This window comes from Nipponia nippon, unplaced genomic scaffold (assembly GCF_047370975.1).
Source record: "Nipponia nippon isolate SJK-2023a ecotype South Korea unplaced genomic scaffold, ASM4737097v1 scaffold_28, whole genome shotgun sequence".
NCBI lineage: Eukaryota > Metazoa > Chordata > Aves > Pelecaniformes > Threskiornithidae > Nipponia > Nipponia nippon.
Window position 1 is genome coordinate 3,611,719 of NW_028262345.1, and position 22,912 is coordinate 3,634,630.

General features: G+C 41.0%; 1 protein-coding gene across 1 annotated transcript; it reads right to left on the reverse strand.

Annotated features, from left to right (window-relative positions):
- Nucleotides 1-1,450: 1,450 nt before the first annotated feature.
- ATP12A (ATPase H+/K+ transporting non-gastric alpha2 subunit) lies at nt 1,451-22,232 on the reverse strand. Its single transcript, XM_009469543.2, has 23 exons — nt 21,996-22,232; nt 19,886-20,029; nt 18,337-18,396; nt 17,231-17,434; nt 16,529-16,642; nt 16,236-16,370; nt 15,566-15,683; nt 14,631-14,899; nt 13,598-13,796; nt 12,995-13,104; nt 12,105-12,239; nt 11,639-11,831; nt 10,998-11,173; nt 9,827-9,963; nt 8,962-9,112; nt 6,785-6,953; nt 5,942-6,096; nt 5,200-5,323; nt 4,716-4,861; nt 3,942-4,075; nt 2,888-2,989; nt 2,163-2,254; nt 1,451-1,971 (listed from the first exon to the last, which is right to left on the reverse strand). The coding sequence occupies exons 1-23, from the start codon at nt 22,002-22,004 to the stop codon at nt 1,943-1,945; spliced, it is 3,105 nt and encodes a 1,034-aa protein (XP_009467818.1). The 5' UTR covers nt 22,005-22,232; the 3' UTR covers nt 1,451-1,942.
- Nucleotides 22,233-22,912: the final 680 nt, after the last annotated feature.

A 22,912-nucleotide genomic window follows, 5' to 3' on the forward strand; every position in this document is an offset into this window, starting at 1 on the left:
GTAACAAAGGGAGGCCAGAAACAAAACTGCAGTCCGGCTGGCAGTGGTTAGAGATAGTACTCTCCTGTTCTTCCAGAGTGATGTGCTTATGAGGTGGTAACTACCAGGAGTTAGAGCACAACAAGAGAAATTTCTTTTTGTAAGAATTTGTTGTAGATTTGGTCTTTGACCGGTGGGAGGAAACAGACTGTTTACTGTTTAGATGGTTTTGCAGAGCAAGCGCTACATTTCTCAGTGCTTTAAGTCTTGTATATTCTATGAGTGAACAACCTGGCCAGTTATCTTTCCTACAAGTTGTTTCAAGAAAATCTATTTTGTTTGTGGAGTTAGACAAACATAGCTATATTCTTTCCTGGTTCTATGCAGTACCTGTCCCCACATTGTGCAAAAACTGCCCCCCTTTTTCTTTCCTCTTCCTGTCTGTATTTGAACATGTTGTTTTGGCTGAGTACTGCAAATCCTTAGATGGTGGAAAGCGGGTTATGTTGCTCGCCCGTATATTTTCCTCATATTTTTCCCGCCTGTTAAGCAGAAGTCAAAACAAAACAGTCCTGATGACTGACAAATGACAAGGTGTTGAGATTAGTCAGCTTGTCACCTCACATACTTGTTGTTGTGTTACAGGGTTGTATTACCAAGTGATAAGCAGCACATATATCTGGAATTTGGACTCACCCATTGTTTACATACTTAATTTTTGTCGCTCTTCCTTTGTAATTCCTCTTCTTCATGTCTATATGTGAAAAGCACTGATATCCAGTATAATTGATGCTCCATGTAATGCCCAGCCAGGTATTAAGGAGAGGAGTTTTGAGGAGGGAGGCTCACAAAATGCAAACTAGCTTCTAGCACATAAGGGTGTGGACTTTTGGGATCAGGCAGGCCTTGGGTTGGAAAACACTCTTCTCTTTCCCCTCCCTCAGTTCTTCTCTCAGTTTCTTTCTCATTGGTAATCCCTCTTGCCGTTTACTACAATAGTTCTCTTTCTCTTCCTGTTTCTTCTCTAAGGCTCACCTAGACTTGTATTTAAATGTGAAATATCAGCATACGTTATTTATTGTTTGCTTTAAAATTGGTAAAGACTTTGTCTAAACAAGATGTGGTACCTACTGGTTCCTACTGGTAAAATGACCATATGAAAGACCTGAACTTTAACTGTACCTATCTAATGCATACTAAGGTCTATTTTGCCATAGAGATTGTGGCCTTTGGAAATTGAGTATTGAATTTGGTATCTCAAAGTGTTCAAATCGACTGGTTGTGCCATGGTTTTCAAAATGTGTTTATCAAAACTGAACAGGTATTTGAAGTGTGTTAGTCTGTTAATGGGGGCAAAAAAAAAAGCAGGTGTGCACTTCTTTCCTCTTTGACCTGGCAGAGGTTAGGTCCTTTCCTGTTCCGCTCAGTTTCTCTTAGTCTTTATAAGAAAATGAGATGGAGAACTGTTTTCTGGAAAAAGTTTTATTATCAAATTATTCCTATACAGCGTTTTTACCCTTGGTGAGGTAATACAGATCTGCATATGCACTCATTTGGAATTCAGTTCCACCAAAAAAAGAAAATCGGGAAACAACACCTTTAGTGCAAATTAATGCCTTAGATTATACGGATTTTCTGTCTTTTTTATTTCTTTTCTTTATGCATGTTTTCCTCTCAGAGTGCTCTTCTAAGTTCATGTTTGAATGAGGGAAAATTGTGCTTGTTACAAAAATAGGTAGCATTTAAATTTCTAGACAAGTGTCAGCTTTACAGTACAGTGGGAGGTAATTTATCAACCTCTAAAGTCCTTATTTCTTCGTGAAATTCATGAAATTTTTTCACCCCTTCATGGGGTGAACTCATGCTTGATATTGCACAGACAGGACATTAAAGCAGCAGAGGCTGTGTCAGGTGAGGAAGAAGCTCTCCACAAGGAGGAAGATGACCAGTGATAAGGACTGTTTCAATAATACATGTTCTTGTCCCACCAGCCTGCAGCAGGAGAAGGGAGGGGGGAAAAAAAAAGCGGTCATTTTTTCCTCATAAAGGAAAAGTAATCATTGGGAACAAATGGTGCATTTTTAAGCAGTCCACCTGTCAGCAGCAGATAAGGTAGGTGTATGAGTGAAAGGGTAGGAAAGGTCATCTTATATTAAAATACGAAACTAGATAAATCTACTTACTTCCTGGGTATCTCCTGATAAACAGCTTGCGGACTTCATCGTAGACCCATATCAAGATGGCAAATGGTACAGCCACAAACCAATACTGAAACCTGGGAGTGGGAGAAGAGGTTCTCATTCAGAAGCATCTAACCACTCAGCTGAATTTCTGAGGTCTCTGTCTGTGCTATTTGATGTCACTAAAAGAGAATCTGGTCGTTTTGGCTTCTCTTTTTTTTTTTTTTTTTTTTTTTCTTAATTTAAGCACTCAAACGGTTAGAAATAAGATGATGTGCATGTAAGCCTCCCAGTCTTAAGTAGTTACTGAATTAATTTATTCCAGATACTATTCAGAAGGCAGTGTTGCCTGGTCGTATTACAGTCTCTGAAGCTGGCTGAAAAATGCAACGTTTCTGACAGTGATATATAAAATTAAGTAAAATGCTATCTAATCTCACCAAAATAATGGGGATCCTGGAAAAAAAACATTAAAATGTTTGTTCTACACAAGTAGGTTTCTGGATCCTCAGTAGTAAATCTAGTAGAAAAAGTAGTGCTTTTTTTTGTGGAAGCTTTTTGGTCAAGAAATTGTCCACCTTGTTCTCATAATGAATGTTCTTAAATATTTATCCATGAATTGTGCTGCATGGGCATCCTGCTCCCATTTATCTGTTTCTGGCAGAATGGTAAGTCAATGTCTGTTTATACGTGGAGGGCAAGGGAAGTACGCTAGCATCAAAACTCACCTCAGCGGTGTGAAGTTCAGGGCTGTAACATGTCCAAGACCGTAGGTAAGAATCAGAGCAATTCCTATCTGGGAAAATATACCCACCCAGATGACTTTGTTCCTACAAGAAAAGAAAACCGAAGAGGAAGAACGTGCCTCTGTCCATGCATAAAAACCTGATGCTGCAGCATAAGGCAAAGCCTGTGCCACTTTCAGAGCTGCGGTTGTGCTCTGGTAGGTGGCTTGAATGATCTGCATCAGATGATGAGCGCTGCAGACGCAGTAGCGTGAGACAAGTGGTAGACTCTGTAGTGCTGTCTTACATTGCATACACCTGTGTCTTTCCTGGTAGCATTCGTGACCTACCTAGATTAAAGCAAGCTTTAGGCAGACATGCAGTGTGCATTAGTCATGTCTTCTAGTTGCACTGTGAATGTGCACATTGTGACTCAAATGTGAATGTAAGAAGGAAATGTACATAGGTGTAGGCTCTGTACCTGCAGATAAAGAAAGGAAAACAATTTGCTTTCCTAATACTCTGACTAATTGCCAGCTTTTACACGTGGCCTACGTCCCAACAGGTATTTTTAACTTCCTGGCTTCCATGGGATTGAAGGGTGCAGAGTGTTTTGCAGAGGGCAGCCAGCACTATCTTAGGGAGTTTGACCAGCTGGTATCTCCTCTTCTCAAAGGCTAATGTTATCTCGGAGAAGTCCAAATGTGCTATCTATTGATAACTATATAACAGAACTTCAGAAAATAATCTGGAGAGAAAGCTCCCTTTTTTCGTAGTAAACATTTCCATGAATGGAGAGTTAGTTTTAAGCTGATGCATTTTCAGAGTAACTGGTACAATGTCTTTCTTAAATAAAACTCCTATCATGAAGTAGGAAAGGGGGTGGGGGGAGGTGTAATAAAAGGTTTGTCTGAGATTTGCAATTGCTTGAAGCCAGATTTAGTCTTTGTTCGAAGACTGAATGTGAGTGGGCTAAATCACTAAGCTAACCTTCCTCTAAAATGAGCAGTAGGCTAACTTAGGCTCTCGTGTCAGGTAAAGCATCTGCAAAACTTACCTGAAAAGACCCTGCTGGAAAATGGAATTTCTTCGTGTCTTCCTGATGATCAAATCAGCAACTTGCTGAATTGTGATGCTGACAAAAAAGGCAGTATAGCCAGTCCACTGTAGGTACGTCCTCTGGTATTTAGTCTGCAAAGCGAAGGAAAACTCAAATAGTGTTATATCAGGCATTCGTATCTTGTGCAAGTGACTGCAAACCTTGATAGTGGGATTTCAGTTACTAACGTGTCGATGCAGAGGTATTCCAGATTTAGATACCTAACAATCAGATTTTGGCCAGTTGTCCTAGTCCGCTAGTTACTGTGGATGAGTCATGAGGCTGAAGCACGAGCTTGGTGTAAGGAGGTATTTATATTGATTTATTAATGGCTTCTGTGTCTTGTGATTTCTGCAGAATGAGTGAGGGGGAGTGAAGAGTGAAAGGGGGAGGGAGAGTCTGCAAAGTACTTCACAGTAGTGCTGTTCAGAAGCAGGGCTGAGAGATTATGATGGGTCTAAACATAAAGTCCAGAGAAGGTGGTACATCTCCAAAGGCTTTGAATCAGAAGGCAGCAAATTGTAGAAGAATGAATGAAAGAATGGAGTCTGAATGAAAGAGCTAGGTGGCAGGAAGCTCTAAAGAGTCTATCTTGAGGGACCATTAGATGAAAACCAATTATTTTTCCATTTAAATCTCTCTCTCTTTCCCTAATCCTTTATTTTGGAGGAGAGTATAGAATTTTTAAGAAACTGTGAGAGACAGTGCAAGAACGTTTCAGTGCTTCTTTACCCATTCCTGTCCATATGAATCCTCAAAGTCATTAATGGCATTGTTTTCCCAGTTGACTCGCACGCCAAGCAGCGTGGAAGGGAGGAAACCTTGTTCAGCATACACAGTAAAATAGGTTACAAAGGCTCCCACCGACTGCATGATACCTGCAAAATCAAAGAGGTAGGAATGAGGAAGAAGCAAAACTTAGGAGCACAGGAGAATGTGCTGGTTATTAGTGTTGATCTCTCTCCTATGGCATGCAACTTGCCATGAGCCTAAAGGTAGTTTTAGAGCTCTTACTGCTCTAAGGTTCTTGACCTCTGTAGATAAAAACCTGTTGTATTGTTGAATAATGAGCAGCAGAAGGGAGTTAGTAAGTTTGCCTAGGAAGGCAGAGGAAGGAGTTGAGTTTCGGCTCCACTTTTTCTTAGAAATTAATCAACCTTGATTCTGTGTTGGTTTGCTGATACAAGATAGTGTTACAGAGAACAGGCCAACCTACCAATCTGCAGATAGGAGTATACAGCGAGCTGCTCATTCACCAGCCTGTCTTTCCTTTTGTTACGAGGTCTCCTGTTCATAATATCGCTTTCAGCTTTTTCGTAGGCTAATGCAACAGAGGGGATCTACAACAGAAATAAACCATCAGAGTCTTGGTGGCAACATTTGTCTGCTGCTCAGATGCTTACTAGAAAAGTTTCAGCTCTCAGGTGGTTCTGTTGACGTACCCTGCCTTTTCAGTATACACAGAGCAAATGAAAGAAGGATCCGTGTAGCGTTCTCTTGACATGTATAAAGGATTTGAGGAAGTCTGAAACTGTTTCATAGGTCTGACGATCGTGTGACAATACAAAGGGCTAGAGGATACTGAAAACATTTAAGGGTCTTTCAGATCCCTTGGACTGGGCTCTGATGAAATGTCTGGCTTTCGTCCCCTGTAGTAACTGCAGCAATCTGTATGATCTCTTGATTGAAACACACTGTTATTTTGCACACTGCTGAGTTTTGCTTGTCAGTGTGGATCAGAAGTCTTTTCTTTCCGCTCCCCCTCTGCAGGTGTTTTTTTTCTACTCTTCTTTCTCTGTACCTGGCTGCTTTTAATCTAGCCCTCTTTCACTAGCTTGTTTTTCAGCTGCAGGGTAAGGCGACGAAATCTTTCAGTGTTCTGCATATCCCTTTGCACCCAGCCCCTCTCACTTGTCATGATATTTCAGCAGAAAATAACTTAAAAGACCCCAACTTACAATGTCTGTGCCCAGGTCAATGAATAGGATGGTGATAGTGCCAATGGGCATTGGAATGCTGGCAATAATGTAGATGAGAAAGGGACAGAGCTCAGCAATATTCTTAGTCAGGGTGTAGGCAATTGTTTTCTTTAGGTTGTCAAAGATCAGGCGGCCTGGAGGAAAAAGAAATGCTTTTGTAAAAGATAATTGTCAACAGTGTTTTCCAGAAAAGTTCAGTATTTACCTAAATGAAGTCAAAACATTTACTGCTTATGTCTACTTTCCTCATATGTTTCCTCATGCATTTTGTTTGTTTGTTTTTTAAACTACTAACCTACCTTCCCTTAGAGCCTTCTCAAAATTCAAGTGAAAATAAAAAATCTCTTTCAATGAGAAAGATTGAGGAAGAAGTCCCGTTCCACAATATGCTGTAGTTTAAATGGAAACCACAAGCTCTTTACTGTGAAAGAAGAGTGGAATGTGTGTTGCTGTCACAGGTTGAGGATGGTGATGTGTGAGCAAGTAATAGAGGGAAAATGTAGAGAAAACAATTTGTATCTTTGTGAGGCCCAGAACTGCATAGGAATAAGATGGGGAGTGCTTTTGTCTGGAGCTTGAACAAGCAGCAATAGCAGACCGATGCTATGTGTGAGAGAGGGGGATGATTTCCTTATTGTCTGTTTGTCGTGTGACTATAAATGGAATTAATTCCCAGTTTTTCCAGATATCAAAATCACATTCCCAAATCCGGAAAGAAAAAAGGGGGTTGAGCGCAGGAGGAAAGGATCAGGAGGACCCGCCAGTGCTGTGTGGCTGTCAGCGGCTTTCAGCCAAGAAAGTGGATAGCAACATTGGTTTTACCTTCCTCCACTCCTGTGACTATAGAAGCAAAGTTATCATCCAGCAGTACCATATCAGCTGCATTTTTAGCTGCGTCAGAACCAGCAATACCCATAGCAATTCCAATATCTGCTTTTTTAAGAGCAGGAGAGTCATTGACTCCATCTCCAGTCACAGCAACAACTGCTCCCTGAAACACACAAAAGGATCCAGATGTGGGGTTTTTGAGGAGATGGTGCTATCTGCCCCTAAGGACAGTCTGCTGTCAGCACACTCCCTGTCTTTAAATCTCTAGAAGAAAGATGCTGATATGAAGTTCTGAATCCTCTTCGTACCCACATGAAGCATAGCCAGTGATCAGAAAGACGCTAGGTAGGATTAATAAAGCAACCTCAGACTTTTGTGTGATAGATGTCTGTATCCGAGTTTGTCGTCTAGACTCCCTTCATAGTAGAGAGAAACGGGAAATTCAGGGATATGATTTACTACATCCTAAAGAGTAGACATCTAAATTAGATGCATTTAAAATGCAATTAATCTGATCAGTTCTTTCTGTGGAATATAAGGGGGCTTAAAAATTTAGACATTTCTCTATATAGATATGGTCTATCCCTGTCTGAATAGACCCAGGCTCATCTCTGGCATCTGCGGGAGATTCAGTTGACACAACATGTTCTGTCCCTGTCTGGTTTTTGTGAAGGGCTTATCGAATCTGTTTTCATCTTAATTGTAAATTATGTAACTGTTCAGTCAAAGACCGTTCTTATCCTATCCGAACAACTTCTGCTCATTGCTAGTCTATGCTAGAATTTTGCTGGTAATCCAAAAGATGGAAAAACTCTGATTATTCAACTCTGCTTCTTTGTTATCTTCCAGTGAAACCATCTACTGCAGCTAAAGATCCTGTTCTAGTTGATGCAAAAGTTCAGGGCTTGATAGCAATACAGAGTGTTTCGAGTGGGGAAAAAGCCTGACAAACTGATTAATACAATTACTGAATGTCCTTTCCCTGTGAGGATTTAGCACAGTGTCACTACCTATAAATAATGCCATGTATAGAAGGGCTTATAAGCTCTAAGTGCTAAACATAGCATGTAGACTGGCTGGCTTGAGTTGAGGGGGGCAGGGTGTTCCTTTTTGTCCTTTAAAGAGCCAAATCTACCAGGAGTGCGGGTGCCTAAGCAGTGCAGAACACATTTACCCCCTGTCTGCCAAAGGCCCTTCAAAAATAAAATAAAAAAGAGATTAAATTGAAAGATTTTAGCCTTTTTTTTTTTTTTTTTTTTTTTTTTTTGTACTCTCCTGAAAGCAGTTCAGGCTTAAACCGAAAGAGCCGATAATGCTGATTGCAAAGCTTAGCTCTGGAGTAATTACAAAAATAAAATAATGTTGTGTTGCATCTCCTCTCTGTAAAGTTCAGGCACAGCAGTAGTGTGGTTTTCAATTTGCAGCAACTACTTGGAAGGTGTCGTGTCTGAGGGGAGAATCTTTTGATGACAATTTGCGTCTTTTTCAGAGCTCTATACATGTCATTTCTTTCCCTTCTGCCTCTTGTGCTGGCTGCGCTCCATGCTCCCTTACATAATTTTGCCTGTGGATGAGACAAACTCTCTTTAAATCCTGCTTTCTGTGGGTTGTTTTACAGTCTTTGAAAGTAACATAGATAAGGCTTGGTCCTATGTAAACCATGCTATGACGTTTTGCGGCATTCATACCTTATTTCGCTTCTAAACATTCCTGTGGCCAGGAGCTGCATAAGTCTAAATGGCCGCAAGAGATAAGATGTTGCTTTTATCTGGGTTTCAATAATTCCTGAGGGAAGGCTCCTTCCCGAACAGTGTACAGTCTCTGCCCGGGAGGCTTTATGTGCAGCGCAGCAGCAGCTTCTCAGAATTCTACGCAAAAGACAGACCCTCGGCACAGCTCCACGCCAGTCAAACTTAGGAAAAGCTCATTTTGTCAACAGGAGTTCCGAGTCTGTAACAGGAATTTGAGTAGCTTGGATTCTGTCCAGACAGTGTTTGTGGCAATCTGTTAGATAACGTTCTTGCACAGTGAAAAGAGTATAAACAGAGCTTAGAGAGCATTGGAAATTGGCTTCCACCCTCTCACCTCGGGGATGATACCTGTGGAAAGCTACTGCCCCACGAATGCCCTATAGCCATACCTGTGTATGACCTTGTACACCGCTCACTCACCTGCCTTTGGCAGCCTTCAACTATAATCAGTTTCTGTTGGGGCGATGTCCGAGCAAAGACTATCTCTGAGTGGTTACACAAGATTTCATCCAGCTGCTGCAAGCTCATATCCTTCAGCTCCATCCCATTAACTACTGCTGCTGTAGCTTCTCTGTAAGAGCCATGGGAAAGCTGGGTAAATTTTCAAATCAAAAGGCTTAGATAAAAATAGTGCACTCATAGAATGCGTGAGGCTTGATAGTAAGGAAAGGAGCAAATTGAGTTAATTTCAGAAGCATTAGTTGTTAATCAGCAGGTGTTGAATGAAAGCCACTGTAGAAATCCAGAGTGAATTACACTTACCTAGATACAGAGGGGAGTAATTGAAGCTTCCTCCTGAGCAGACATAACAGCAGAAAATGCATTTTAAAGAGAGCTCTGAGTGGGAGGGTGGGACAGTGGAGGAGGAAGACATCTTTTCTGTAAAGAGCTTTTCTCTTTCTCTTATGATGTTATTTTTTCACATTTAATGGGTGAAAGAGGAATTTGGACTGATGGTCCTTAGGTCATGTGATTCTGAATTTTGCTTTTCATATGTGTGCATTTTGTCAAATGGGCAGTGACAGCAAAGTCCAACATGATCTGCAAAGTGTAATTTGCTAGTCTTTTTTCAAGGGCCAGTGAAGATGTGAGCGGCCGACCTAGACGCATAGTTATTTAGGTAGAGATGACACGTTGGATGGACACAGTGGTTGGGAATGTGTCAAGAAACAGAGAAGCAAAAAGCAGCCGTAATGTAGAATTAGGCTATAAAAGCATTATGGAGGGAGAAGGCATAGCTTTCAGTAAATGAACCCATAGGTCTTCCCTAGACTCTGTTTCTTACCGTCTGTTGACTTGCTCAACAGGAACGTTGAGGCGCTTAGCAATATCTTCCACAGTCTCGCTGGTGGCTGAAATGATGCCTACGCTCTTGGCAATGGCCTTAGCCGTGATTGGATGGTCACCAGTGACCATGATAACCTGAGAAAGGGACAAGCACTCAGCGTGAGTGACAAATGTATATGTAATGCCTGGAGTGAGATAAGGTGAAGTATCAATTGTTGTAGACCGGGAAGCAGTTTAGAATCTGAACTTGGAAAGCTGTGCTATGTACACAGCAATAACAGATTATGACTATTACCGCATTAGCTCTATATTGACATCTGATTTCTACGTCTTGTTATTGGCGCTATTTTATCAGGGCTGTAAAGGAGGAACTTGTCACAGGCAGCAAGGTTAAAATAATGTAGAATAAAGAAGCCTTTATGTAAGAATTTATATTAGGTATACTCAAAGGCGAGAGTTCATTAAATGTTGCATCTTAAAATGGATCCTTGTGACTGAGGTGTCCTGACAGATAAAACACAGTTTTTTCTTGTTTTTCTTGAAGAAAAGTTGCCAGATTTGTCTTCAGACTACAGAAAATTTCATCAGGGCTGGGACTTGGGATTCATCTCATCTGACATCAGTAATTCCAAATACTGATTTTCCTTTCTTTAGCTAGATTGCCTCTCTGCCTAGAGCTGAAAGTTTACTTGTGGGTCCCGTGGGGGTGAAATGAGGAGAATTACTCCTTCAGGTTCAATTTGAACAGTTTTGAGATGTGTGATTCCTATGCATAGAAGTTCGTAACAGGTGTCCTAATGCCTTCTCAAGAATTGTTTCTGTTACTTTACACTGTGTACAAGCAAGTAATTCTAGCTGGCATGGCTTCTATATTCTAGAAACGGATCTGATGAGACAGTACCTGAGCTTTTCCAAATTTGTATTTCCAGTTTTGGGGTTCTGTGCACTTCCTATAGTCTGATTCCCACATAAATTAAACTGTTGTGCCTCTCAGGTCCTTCAAGTAGTTTCTTGGAGTTAAAATTGTAGAATGGTATTAACAAACATTTAGATTTGCGGTAGTCGTTGCTAGAAAGATACTTAACGGCAAGGTGGTGGAAGATCTTAAAAGCTATATTATCATGAGTCTTTCTGTAGAGTCACTGTATTTTTCATTGTGAAATCCCTACCTTGATCCCAGCACTGCGGCATTTTGAGACAGCATCTGGCACTGTGGAACGAGGTGGGTCAATCATAGATAAGAGCCCAACAAAGCACAGGTTGGACGTTGGGAAGTTCATGGAATCTGTGTCAAATGGGTAGGTGTCTGGAAACTCATTTTCAGGCAGGTACAAATGACAGAAACCTGAAAAGAAACTTAAGTTGATGTAATGTAGGAAATAGTGGGAGAAAGAGGAGAGCTTGCTATATAGCATCAGGCTTTGCTCTTGTGCACAGAACTTCAGTGCATTTAACTATTAGCTTTTCATGGAGGATTTTTTTAACCTGCTGTTGTAACCTTCACATCAAAGTTCATATAGAGTTAGCGTTTCACGTGGCAAAGCTAGCAATGCTGCCAGCAGGGCAGAGCGTTTTCCTTTGTGGATGACTTACAGGTTTTTTTAGCTGCGCAGTGTGGCAGATCAACATCAGTATAGAGCAGTAAGGGCATCCCTGCCACGGAGAGATTACAGCACATTTAACACTCTGCTTAGGAGGCTGTACACTTTCCTTTTTTCCCTCCACTGCAAGAGGAATGAAGTCGAGACACACTAGATTGTACCAAGATTTAAAACCGCGGTTCTCTGATAGTCCCTCTGGTTGGACTCACCCAGCACTCTCTCTCCCATGCCCCCCAGCTCCATGTATGCTGTTTGGAAAGCTTCTGCCTTTTCACTGTCCAGTGGTTCTTCTTTGCCGTTGATCATGATGGTGCTACATCTCTCTAAAATCCTCTCTGGGGCACCTTTCATCACCAGCAGAAAGCGTTTGTCGTTGGGATCGTCAGTCTCGTGAATGGAAAGCTGTGTGCCACAAATATTAAATGATTTGAAAGGGCATATGTGATCCTCATTTGTTTCTAGTTTTGATCACTTTGCATGGAAGTAATGTTTCTTCTTTTCCATGAGGATATCACACATTCCATCAAATGGAATGAACTACATTTAGGTCAGGTTTCCTCTGTCACTGAATTACCCCATTAAGACTTTGAGGTCACAAATAGTTGCGTTAGACCCAGTGTTAGAAACAGTTTAAGTTGGAAACAGTCTGGCATAATTTCCACAAATGAAACACACCTGGAATTTGTTGGTTGAGTTGAAAGGAATTTCAGCCACTTTCTTGTTCCGTGCTCTAATACTCATGACGTCACCCAAAATGACTTCTGCAAATTTTAGCAGAGCTGTTTCAGAGGCATCACCTACCACAACTCTCTGTATGCACAAAAGAAGAAACAGTTTATAGCACTTATACTTCTGTACTTCCATCAGGAGAGCTTGCGTGCTTCTATAGCGTGTTATATGCTTAAGCAGCAATGAATCTGCATTGCTACATCCAGTCCTGGATGTATTGCAGTAAAATTATTACAGTAAAAATTTGGGACATCTATTTTGCACTTGCTGCTAGAACTAAGCTGCAGCAAAGAGATGAAGTTAGCGCTTGATTCTGCAAAAGCATGAGATTTGTGATCACTTTCAGGTTTGTGTGGAAGCTTTGTAATGCAGTTCTAGGGTAGCAGCAGGCACGTATGGGTGAGCTAAATGATGCACAGAATCAAGAGGCTTTGAGGAAGGCACTGATGGAGTAAATAGTAGAAATCAGGGATTTGTTCTGGCAGTCTAGTCACCAGAATTTGCTGCCTTCAGCAGTCACGTGCAAAGACATTAATTAAGGCATGTTTACCTTTTCTATCTTGCTGTATTAAATTAATAGTGTAGTAATTACTAGTGTAGAAATTCTTGCTACCTGAATTGTTTTTTTTTTCCTTACAGGGACAGTTGCTCTTGGCTCTGGTTTTTTTTTCCCCATCTTGAACTTTTTGCCAATGTATAGCAGTAATGCTACTATAAATAGTAACTTAGAAGATTGCTATGGTAAAATAAAGGAGATTACTAAAGCCAACCAGAGCAACTTACATGTATTGTTCTTTCAGAGGAAGAGAAATAAGCCGATATAAAGTAGGCAGTACCTTCATTATTGGGAGATTCTCCTGTCCTGGTCTGAATTCTGCCCGGTTGCAGAGAGTTACAATTTTTGATAATGCTGTCCATGACGGAGAACTTTGATCAAAAGGCTGGGCTGAGAGGAAGCAAAATAAATGATCCATCCTTTAGCATATTATGCGTGGAAGCAGAAGCTTAAGTTTGAAACAACAGGACTGAATTATTTGCAGAAGAAAATTGCTCTTTTGAGAGGTTCTGTTATAGAAAAACAATTTGACACAAACTGTTACATCCATCAGTTAGCAGTTCTGGCAACGTTGCTTAGATGATATTTCTCTCTTTATGTCCCTACTAAGTTAACTGTCGGCAAAAGAATCTGGATTAGAACCTCCTCCAGAATTACTTTCTGTGAGTGGAGTTCAAATTTTTTTTTTTTTTTCCACATCTTTACATGGCAAAGAAGGGACTTTCCTGTTGCACGCAACACTTGTATGTGAAAGGAAAACATGTCCCTCTCAGCTATCAAAAGATATTCCCATTGACATCAGTTTGACAGCCAGGAGGTGTGAAACACCACAGGTTTGATCCAAGTAGTTGCCCCTTCCCAGGTCCCCCATTGCCATATTTACTTGTTTGATCTTCACTGGTGTCAGCTGAGTAGATCTGATTATCAAACCAGAGGTGAGCAACAGTCATTCTGTTTTGTGTGAGGGTCCCTGTCTTGTCGGAACAGATGATGGAGGTAGAACCGAGTGTTTCTACAGCTTCCAAGTTCTTCACCAAGCAGTTCTTCTTCGCCATCCGCTTGGCTGTCAGAGACAGACTCACCTGGCAGAAGTAAAGGAGTTCGGCTCACTGTTACAGAACGATGCAATGAGGTTACATACTTCTGCTAGGTTTTTGTGTTTATTTTTTTTAGGAAGAGAACATTTTAAAAAAATTATCTTTTGGTTGACTGCAGTGCATTTTTTTCTTTTTTAATAGCATTATTAAGGTCAGAGGTTTGGCTCTAACTAGCAGAAGTACATTTGCTGCTGAGAGGAACCTGCTTTCCTGCTGATAGAAATAAGAACGTCATGTCAGTTAAGATGCTGGTTTAGATGGAAGAACCTGCAATGGGGGGGAGCTCCTAATCACCAACTTAATGAATCCTGAAATGATTCTCTTCATTGTTGCTGTCCTGCTGGTTGTTCGTTGTTGGTGTACTTTAGGGCTAACAGTGCTTAGCAGGTGTGCTGCTTCTCAGCCGGGGATTTTAGTGATGCTTTACATGTGTTAGTAAGTGGAATTTTCACGCAACTTTAGAGTACAATGTCTTCATTTCCAAATAGCAACAGGTTGCGGGGAAATGAGTCGCATCGTTCTACTGGTTAGCAATTGAGGGAGAACAGTACTTGGAAGAACCTTGTTTCAAACTGGATTGTTGTGCTGAAGCTTTTAAGGTTAATGGCTTAGCTATGCCAGAATTCCCAAACGAAATGTTTGTCCTTTCAGTTTCATGGAAAAAACCACCCCTATTTCAAACTCAGCTCAACCCAGTCGCTTAATAGATAATCTGTTCTTCACTGGTTAGTGTTGCACTGTAATGAACTTACGAGTGATGAATTGTGGTAATGATGGAAGAACTACAGTGGCAACCAGTGATTTCAAACATAGACTCACCGTTACTGTGGCTAGCAGTCCCTCTGGCACATTTGCCACAATGATGCCAATAAGAAAGATGAGGGAGTCCAGAATCTTGTATCGCATAGAAACAGATATAATGAAGAAGAGAACACCGATGGAAATGGCCACTCCTGCCACCAGGTAGACAAAATGCTCTATCTCGATAGCAATGGGTGTTTTCTCATTTCCTACTCCCGATGCGAGAGAGGCAATCCGCCCAATGACAGTGCGATCCCCAGTGTTGATTACAATGCCAGTAGCAGTGCCTGCAAAGAAATAAAAGACTGTCAGCTCCAGGAGAGACTAGTCCTGTCTTCTGTAGCCAGTACTGATTGACGAAGACCCTTCTCAGCCTTAACGTGACTGAGACTTCACCCCAGAATTACATTCTTCCCCTTAGAAATCTTATAGCTCTGTCGGTGAAGAGAAAGACAGACATAAGCTAATTTTCATTAATCAGTCTTTTTTGATTGTATTGCAGTAGGAATGTAGTGTTATCCTGGGCACTGTACAGTCTCATAGTAGATAGTCTGTTAGGTATGATATGCATACCTTTTAGCCCTGAGAATAGGAACAACACCTTTATGCGTGCACAGTCCTTACACAGAAGCATCCACAAGTACTTAGAGGTACCTGCAACTTGACATTCCTAAAGATAGCGATGGAGAGACCACGAGGAAACCGCAACTAATTGATCATTGCACCCATAACCAGGCTAGGTGTTAAAACAAACGTCTCGCTGCTTGATACTAAATATGACCACCCCAGTGCCTAAGGCTTTATTCTGGTGTGCTTGGGACAATAGTTTCTTGTGAGCAACTAAACCCTTCTGGAATTCCTTGAAGCAGAATTGTTTAAAATGAGTTAGCAGTATTATGTAGCACCCTGTACAGGTGCCATTTCTGGAGGCCCTTCTCTCTGTCTGTACACACCTTCCACACAGGTGGTGGAGTAGAACGCAATGTTCCTGGTCTCCAAGGGGTTCTCATGGGTGAAGTCACAGGAACGAGACTGTGGTTCTGATTCCCCTGTGAGTGAAGAATTGTCCACCTTTAATGAAACGGAGACATGCCCATATTAAAGTTAGTAATATGCAGTTATGTCTAGCCCAGAAGGTAAGGCAGCAGCACATTTAATAATTGGTGACAGGGACATAATCTCTTGGTGCCTTTTCTCTGAGAGATTTGCCCTTATCACTGAGAGAATCTATTTCTGTGGGAATTCGGTTCAGTCAATGTTGCATGTCTGTCGGTCAGTGCAATTTTCAGCAGCAGCCTGAAAGAAAACATGGTTTGAAGATCTGCCTCCAGGTCTGTGGAAACTCTTAACACTGTATTGGTATTTCTTCCCCCATCCTGGCAAAGAGCATTGCTAGAACATGGTGTGGACCTAATGGCTTCTTTTAATGTTCAGGCAGTGGAGATGTTAGTCCTAGATGAGCTGAGCATCACAGTATAGCTTCTGCGCTTTATGATTTGATTAGGTTATGTCTAATTAAAGCTCTAATAACTCATATTGGGTGCGCAGAAATTCTTTACATGTAATAAAAGTGTCTAAACCATGTTTTTCCTTTTTTCCCATGCTCTGCAAAGTACTGTTTACCTTACAACCCTGAGTAAAGATGAGACGAATGTCCGCTGGGATCCTATCTCCGCCCTTTATTTCCACAATGTCTCCAACCACGAGCTGGTCTGCTGGCAGTTCCTTCTTTTCTGCATCTCTGATGACGAGAGCATGCTGAAGGATGGAAGTGTTGACAAAAATTAGCATCGCACCATCTTCTAAACCTCCTACCAAGAGGTAAATTCAAGTTGGGCTTATTGTGCTTTTGCCATTTTGAAGTGCATTATTGGAATGAACTTGCATCTCAAATGAAATGCCTTGGTTATTCTCACCTGTGGAATCATTTTGCTGAAGCTGGCCATGATGTTTGTGCTTTTAGCTTCTTGATAGTAAGCGAAGATACCGGTGAGGATGACAACCAGTGCCAGGACTACTCCAAGGTAGAGCTAGTCAATAAAAGACATGATCTGGTTAATTTAAGACAAGTATTCAGTAATTCCTCTGCTAGAATAAATCATAGTTCTATACTGTTTCAGGAGACTCTTAAAATGAGGTATTGGTCAGGTCAAAAGACAGTTTAAGAAAAGAACTTTCAAGTTTTGCCCTGGTAATGATCAAGTAAAGCTTTTTGAGTATGAAAAGGGCTTTTAATAGCAAGTTTCCCATCTCTCTAAAAGCTTTCTTTAAACTCAACCTGACACAAACCCGAACAAATTGTATTCCTAGCACAGTGTAACTCATAAGGGAATTGGAGTCAAAGACTCCGGACTACTTTGTGGACTTTAATATTGCTCTTATGAGTACTCGAGTATTACGATTATGGGTAGTGGTTATAAAACCTTTGGATAGGCACTCTTAAACAGAAGTGGTATGTCAGGTATTTGAGCTTTTATCAGAAACGTTTGGTAGCAGAGGGAGAGTCCTGAAAGAATAAAAGGCCTCCTTGTAGTTACTGAATAACTGTGAAGTAGTATTTAAATTACTTAGATTGTCCGTGGGTCACATACTCACTTTGTGGTTATTCAAATACTTACATTGTCAAAAGGTGATTCAGCTCCCTGAGCAAGCTGAATGCCAAATGAAATCCAGGAGAAGACAGCTCCAATCCATAAGAGGATGGAAAACCCTCCCACCATCTGCTTGAGTAACTTAACAATTTCAGGGGTGGCTTTGGGAGGAGTGAGTGAGTTGGGACCATCCCGAGCCAAAATCTCTGCTGCTCTTGCACTAGAGAGACCCTGCAAAAGTAAATGACATGTTTACAACGAAGTCACAGAAAACAGATTTTTGTCTCAACTCAGAACAAAATTCGCATGCTGTTTTTTCCTTAGATGTTGTTTGTGTCGCAGATCAGCTGCAGTAACCTGCATCTTTGATTTCCAAACTTTCTGATTTCAGGTGGGCTACTACTAGTTATCTGCTATGAAGAAACAGATTATTTTTTTACTGGCGCACTGAATCTGGGGCTGTGTCCATTAGGAGTTTCAATTCTGTCGGTTATCTGTCAAGTATACCTGTACTAAGTGTTTGGAAAGCTGGGGAGAAACAGACATCAGTTCTTTTGCTGCTGTTTCTGCATTTCCACCAAGATATTTGTAGTTCATGGTTTCCTTGAAATTCTTGTCTGTACTCTGGCCATGTTGCAGTGCTTTGATGTTTGAATGTTAGGTGTCAAAGGGACTCAGGTGTATAGTTTCTCAAATCTAGTGTTTCCTTCAAGCTAAAATAATTTCCAGTGCACTCTCTTGCTATAGATTGTCACAGACACTGCCAGTGAAAAATGACTTGTAGCGAAACTGAAATATGAGATAAAAGCTTCCGAAAAGCTGAGGTCCTGGTGCAAACTTTGAGGTCACGTTTTGTGCAGGGATTCTGATTTCAAAACTGTAGATCAGACTTCTTCAGACTTGAGAGAAGCTCCAGTCTAAATCCACGTCAGTGCTGGATGTTGACTTGCTGGTTTAGGCTTTACTGGGAGTTAGAGCATCATGCTTGTGCATGCAGGCATCCACACATACATCTATGTATGAGTCTGTTGATTTGAATGTTTTCCTACTGCTTCTAGGAAGCTTTGGGTAAGTCAGAGGCAAAGTAAGGCAACTGATTCAGGCAGTTTCTTAATCATGCCCTGTGAACTTACTTTATCGATGCTCGTACCATACTTTTCCTCCAGTTCTGAAGCGCTGAGTTTGTGGTCATCCTGGATGCCAAAAGAAAGAGAAAATAATAGTGAGCGGAAATTTTTATTTCAGGATCTGGAGAATGTTCAAACAGCCTGGATCTGGGACCATGGATCCAGTTGCTAGTATGACATCCCACTTTCATGAATAGACAATGTGCAATTTGCATATTGATAAGCAAAGTATCTTCCCCTGGAAGATGGTATTTTCTTTTGATTTTGAGAGTACTTTTGTAAATAGCTCCCTCCTCCAGCAAATCTGTCACAAGAACAGAATGGTCTTTTCGTGTTAATACTGCTTGCCACAAATGTCTGTGCTTCTTTTAGATAAATAGTTCCTCTTTACATGCTACAGGACTCAAGCATTCAGTACCATAGGCAACATGTTGATAGAAGAAAGGGTGTAGTGTCAGAATATGTGTGACAACAATCTTGGCACTTGATTGACAAGGTAGAATATGTGAAATTATTCACCACAGTCTTGTAGAAAGAAGCAGCAGGTTCTAACCACAGTTAAAAAGGGTGTGGGAGAGGGAAATCTCAAAGCTCTTCTCCCTTCCCTGCAGTGACACCTCTGTGGTATCATTGACCTAATTATATCTTGTGCCAAACTGAGATTTAGAAGCCAAGAATTTGAGAGATCTCACAATTGTTTTCACAGAATGATTCATTGGTACTTGGATGAGTCAATTAACTTGTCTGTGCTTTGGTTTCTCTTTAGAAACGTGAGAGTAATGTTACATCCCCTGGTGGCAAAGATAAGATACATAGAGAATTTTTTAGCTGGTACTGGGCAGAGCTTGGAAACAGGATGGGTAAACTGATGGCCCATTTTGGGGTTTCCTTACCTTTGAAATACTATCTAGCCCATAAATAGCCTCTCCTTTGAGTTGCTCTCAAAGCAATTCAGAAAAGAGGTCAGTATAATTACCTTCATTTTTCGGATTGGGAAACTGAAACGTATAGAGAGGAAGCAACTTTCCCAAGATCAGCCAGCAGGTCAGTAGCAAGCCAGAAGTAAAATACAGGTTTCTTAAGCTTAGTGCACTGTCCTTGAAGTACAGTGCAGTTAGTTTGGGGAACAAAACCTGTGCTTAAAGCTGAGGCATGCTTTTAGATCTACTAGAAGTCTCTGGAGCGAAATGTTGTGCTTCTCCCTTTCCCTCTGTTTTGTGGCTGACTGTGCCAGTGGCAGTTCAGAGGAAATACTGATTGCAGTTATTCCATCTGGGGAATAACTCCTCTTTGAGGAGATAATGTTCTGTACCATCGGTGGCTTAATTAAGCAAGAATCATTCTTTCATTATAGGTATTAATCCTGCACAACTTTTTTCTGGCACACATCGGGAGCGTGAGGAAGCAAATCCTTCCCTGTGTTAGGATTTTCAGTGCAGCAGGTCTTCTGTTAAAATGATAGTGCATCGGCATTTCGCTCCCCTTCACCGGACTTCATTCAGACAGTGGGTAGAGGCTGTCCTGCCAGGTGTAATGGGAGCTTAGCAACACTCACCAGGTCCAGTTCTTTCTTAAGGTCTTCTTCCTTTTTTTTCTTGTTGCCTTTCAAGTCTTTGTACTTCTCCCCTTCATCTGCAATATCTGTTTTTTCTAGATCTTTTGTCCCATAGATCTCAACCGAGTAAACATCAGACTTTTTCTGTAACAGAATAACGTTTTGGCATTATTGTGAACATCTGCTGGGACTTGAAGGAAGCAGTAAAAAATACCACAAACAAGTCAAACTCTGAGAAATCTATTTTTTTTAGACAAGCTACAGATTGCTACTGTCTCTTTTTCCTGGCAACTTAGAGTGCTAGTTCCTGTCTTATCCTGAGATTTCTCCAGTCTGTGTTACGGTAGTCATGGGCAGGTCTTTAGCAGATGTAAATTACAGTGATTCCTTTAGAGGTGTGCAACACTTTTAGTAGTTTATGGTCTAACACAAAGTGTAGGAATACTGCCCAGGATCTTAGCATTGCTAGTGAAAACCAGTAAGTCATTTATCAGCTCCAAGAAGAGATTGATGTAAAAGCAAAAGATTTTTGAAGGGAAAGGGGAGGGAAAAAATACTCATTGAGAACATGCCTGTTCCTGGAGCTTTTTAGATACATGACTTCAAGATTTACTTCTCTTTTTTTAATTGAAATTAACATTTACATTCAATCGCGTAGAGAGAAATGCAGGTAAACACCATGCTGGTAGCCAAGGAGAAGCAAGTCTTTCTTTTCCCATAGAGCTCAGAACTGACAGGGAGTTAGCAAACTCTTCACTCGTTTTTGCCCATCTAGTATCAGAAACCGTTAACCTAGGGGGAAGCTGCTAAACCTCTGACAATGTTTTGCTTTTATTGATAACTTGGGAGTTGTGCTGTTTCCTAACTTCGAGTTAATACTGTATTCTGAAGGGCAAACTTCCTGTGTTGCTAATGTACCAGCTTCTGTAATCATAACGTTCCAGATCCTAATTACCTTGTAAACTACATGCCATGCCTTGGAAGAACTATTGGTTGACCCCATTTCAGAGGCTTCCTTACAGATTAACCATCAGAGCTTCAGGAGAGTCATATTGCATCTTATCTGATGGTGTGCTTTACTAGTGGGACAGATGAGCTGGTAGGCTGCTGCTGCTGTTGTTGTCTGTCTAATGAGTACATACACACTCTGCAGGGCATTTGTCAATGTTCGGACTCCTGCAGAGGTAATATTTCAGATGAGTTGAGAGTAGACATCTTAATTACATACAGACTAAAGCAGAGAGCTCAAGTAATGGAAACAACAAGAAAAAAAAAAGAAGATTGGGACATCTTATTACTTAATACTATGCTGAACTCAAAAGTGGCATCTTATCCTCAGATGCCCTTTAATTAGAGGAACATTGAAGTCTTGACGTTGTATCTTGAGGAAGGGAAAAGCTAAGAGCTGGTGAGTAGTTTGGGGAGTTAAATGTCTGAAATCCTTTTCCTAAAGCACTTCAATTTGCTTGATGATACATATCCCAGATAAAGGACATGTCTGTTACAAGAAGTTCTATTTTTTCTACCTTGCTGAAGATTCACAATCTGGTTTATATATTGGGATTTTTCCTTCACCTTCCTCCTTCTCCTCCTCCTCCTCCTCTCTTTAACTATCCCACCCAAAAATCTGTTCAGCTTTTCAAATCCCCATACAGTAGAGAGACCAGGAGAGACAGAAAACAGCTATCTATTGTGAGACCTTAGCAGATGGAGTAGAATAATAAAGAAAATTAATGAGATTAGTACAATCTATTTATCACTTCTATGCATGATCTATATTTAACCTTTAACCTGCAAATTTTCATAAAATCTCAAATTTTGTCATTTGCCAAAGGGATCATGTTTATGAAACTGTTGATTATGAAACTAGCCAGTCCTAGAGTTCTTCCCTATCCAATCTGGTCTCTTTACTTTTCAGGATTAGAGGTGCATATCCATTTACAGTGAAAATTTTAGTCGTTACACTGGATGCCCAACAGTGTCTAGTGTTAGTTCCATTTTTCACTTAGCTTGTATTTATAATATCCATATGTATATTAAAACTTAAATTAATGCTTTTTCTTAAGAAACACACATGGAGTAGCAGCAATTCCATGAACAGTGTACTCACCTTTACCATCTTGGTGAGTTTATTCCTTTCCTGATGGAGTGAAACAGCCAAGCTGAAGTCTCTGGATGAAAAGCAAAAGCCCAAGTGGAGAATGAAGTGGCTCCAGAGCAGTTTTGGCTGTTGGAGTGCAAAAGCTCACAAAGGTTGTAGTTCCCTCTCAGCTGGCAAGCAGACGTTAGCTGGAATCCTGCGTGCACTTTGGCATCCTTCAGGCAGGACGACTTCGTTGTCCAAAGCCTGTGGAGAAAGAGCACTGTTTGCTAGTGCTTTATAAATCAGCATCTTATGCCGCCACTCCACCCCTCCCCTTCCAGGTCCAGCCCATCTTCTGTTTCACCTGTAGTAGGTGGAAAAATACCACAGTAATGAACATGTGGGTTTCAGGTCAGATAGTTTCCAATTATTCCTTTGTAGTGTTTGCTCACAACTAGGGAACAGGTGTATTATTCATCTTGCTAGAAGCAAAGAGTTTCCTTCTGAGACTTTCCAGCACTGGACTCCCCTTAGGATTTCCAGCTGTCCTGGCAGCATACGGTGGGGTAAAGGAAGTCTGTGCACATTTCGTCTTGCTTGTTCACATGATGTTCTGTTTGCCTGCCTAGGGTCCCTAAAAGTCAGATGCCTGCCCTGTTTAGGGACTAATAGGGATTTAGTGGAGTGGTGCTCCTTCAAGCCTCTTAGCTTGGACTTCACTTTTAGTTCTTGCATTGCATTTGTTGTGGTTTTAACCTTCATGCTTAGCTGAAAAAAGCACTTCCTAGTGCGTTTTCAGCAAGAGCGCTTACCTTAACAGCTTATTTAAATTGTTTGTCTTGCCAATTACCAGCTTCCATACAGGATTGATGATGAGATTTATGACACTTTTGATACCTGGCATATCTCGTTGCTTAGAAGTTAACTTCTTCGCCTCTGAAATT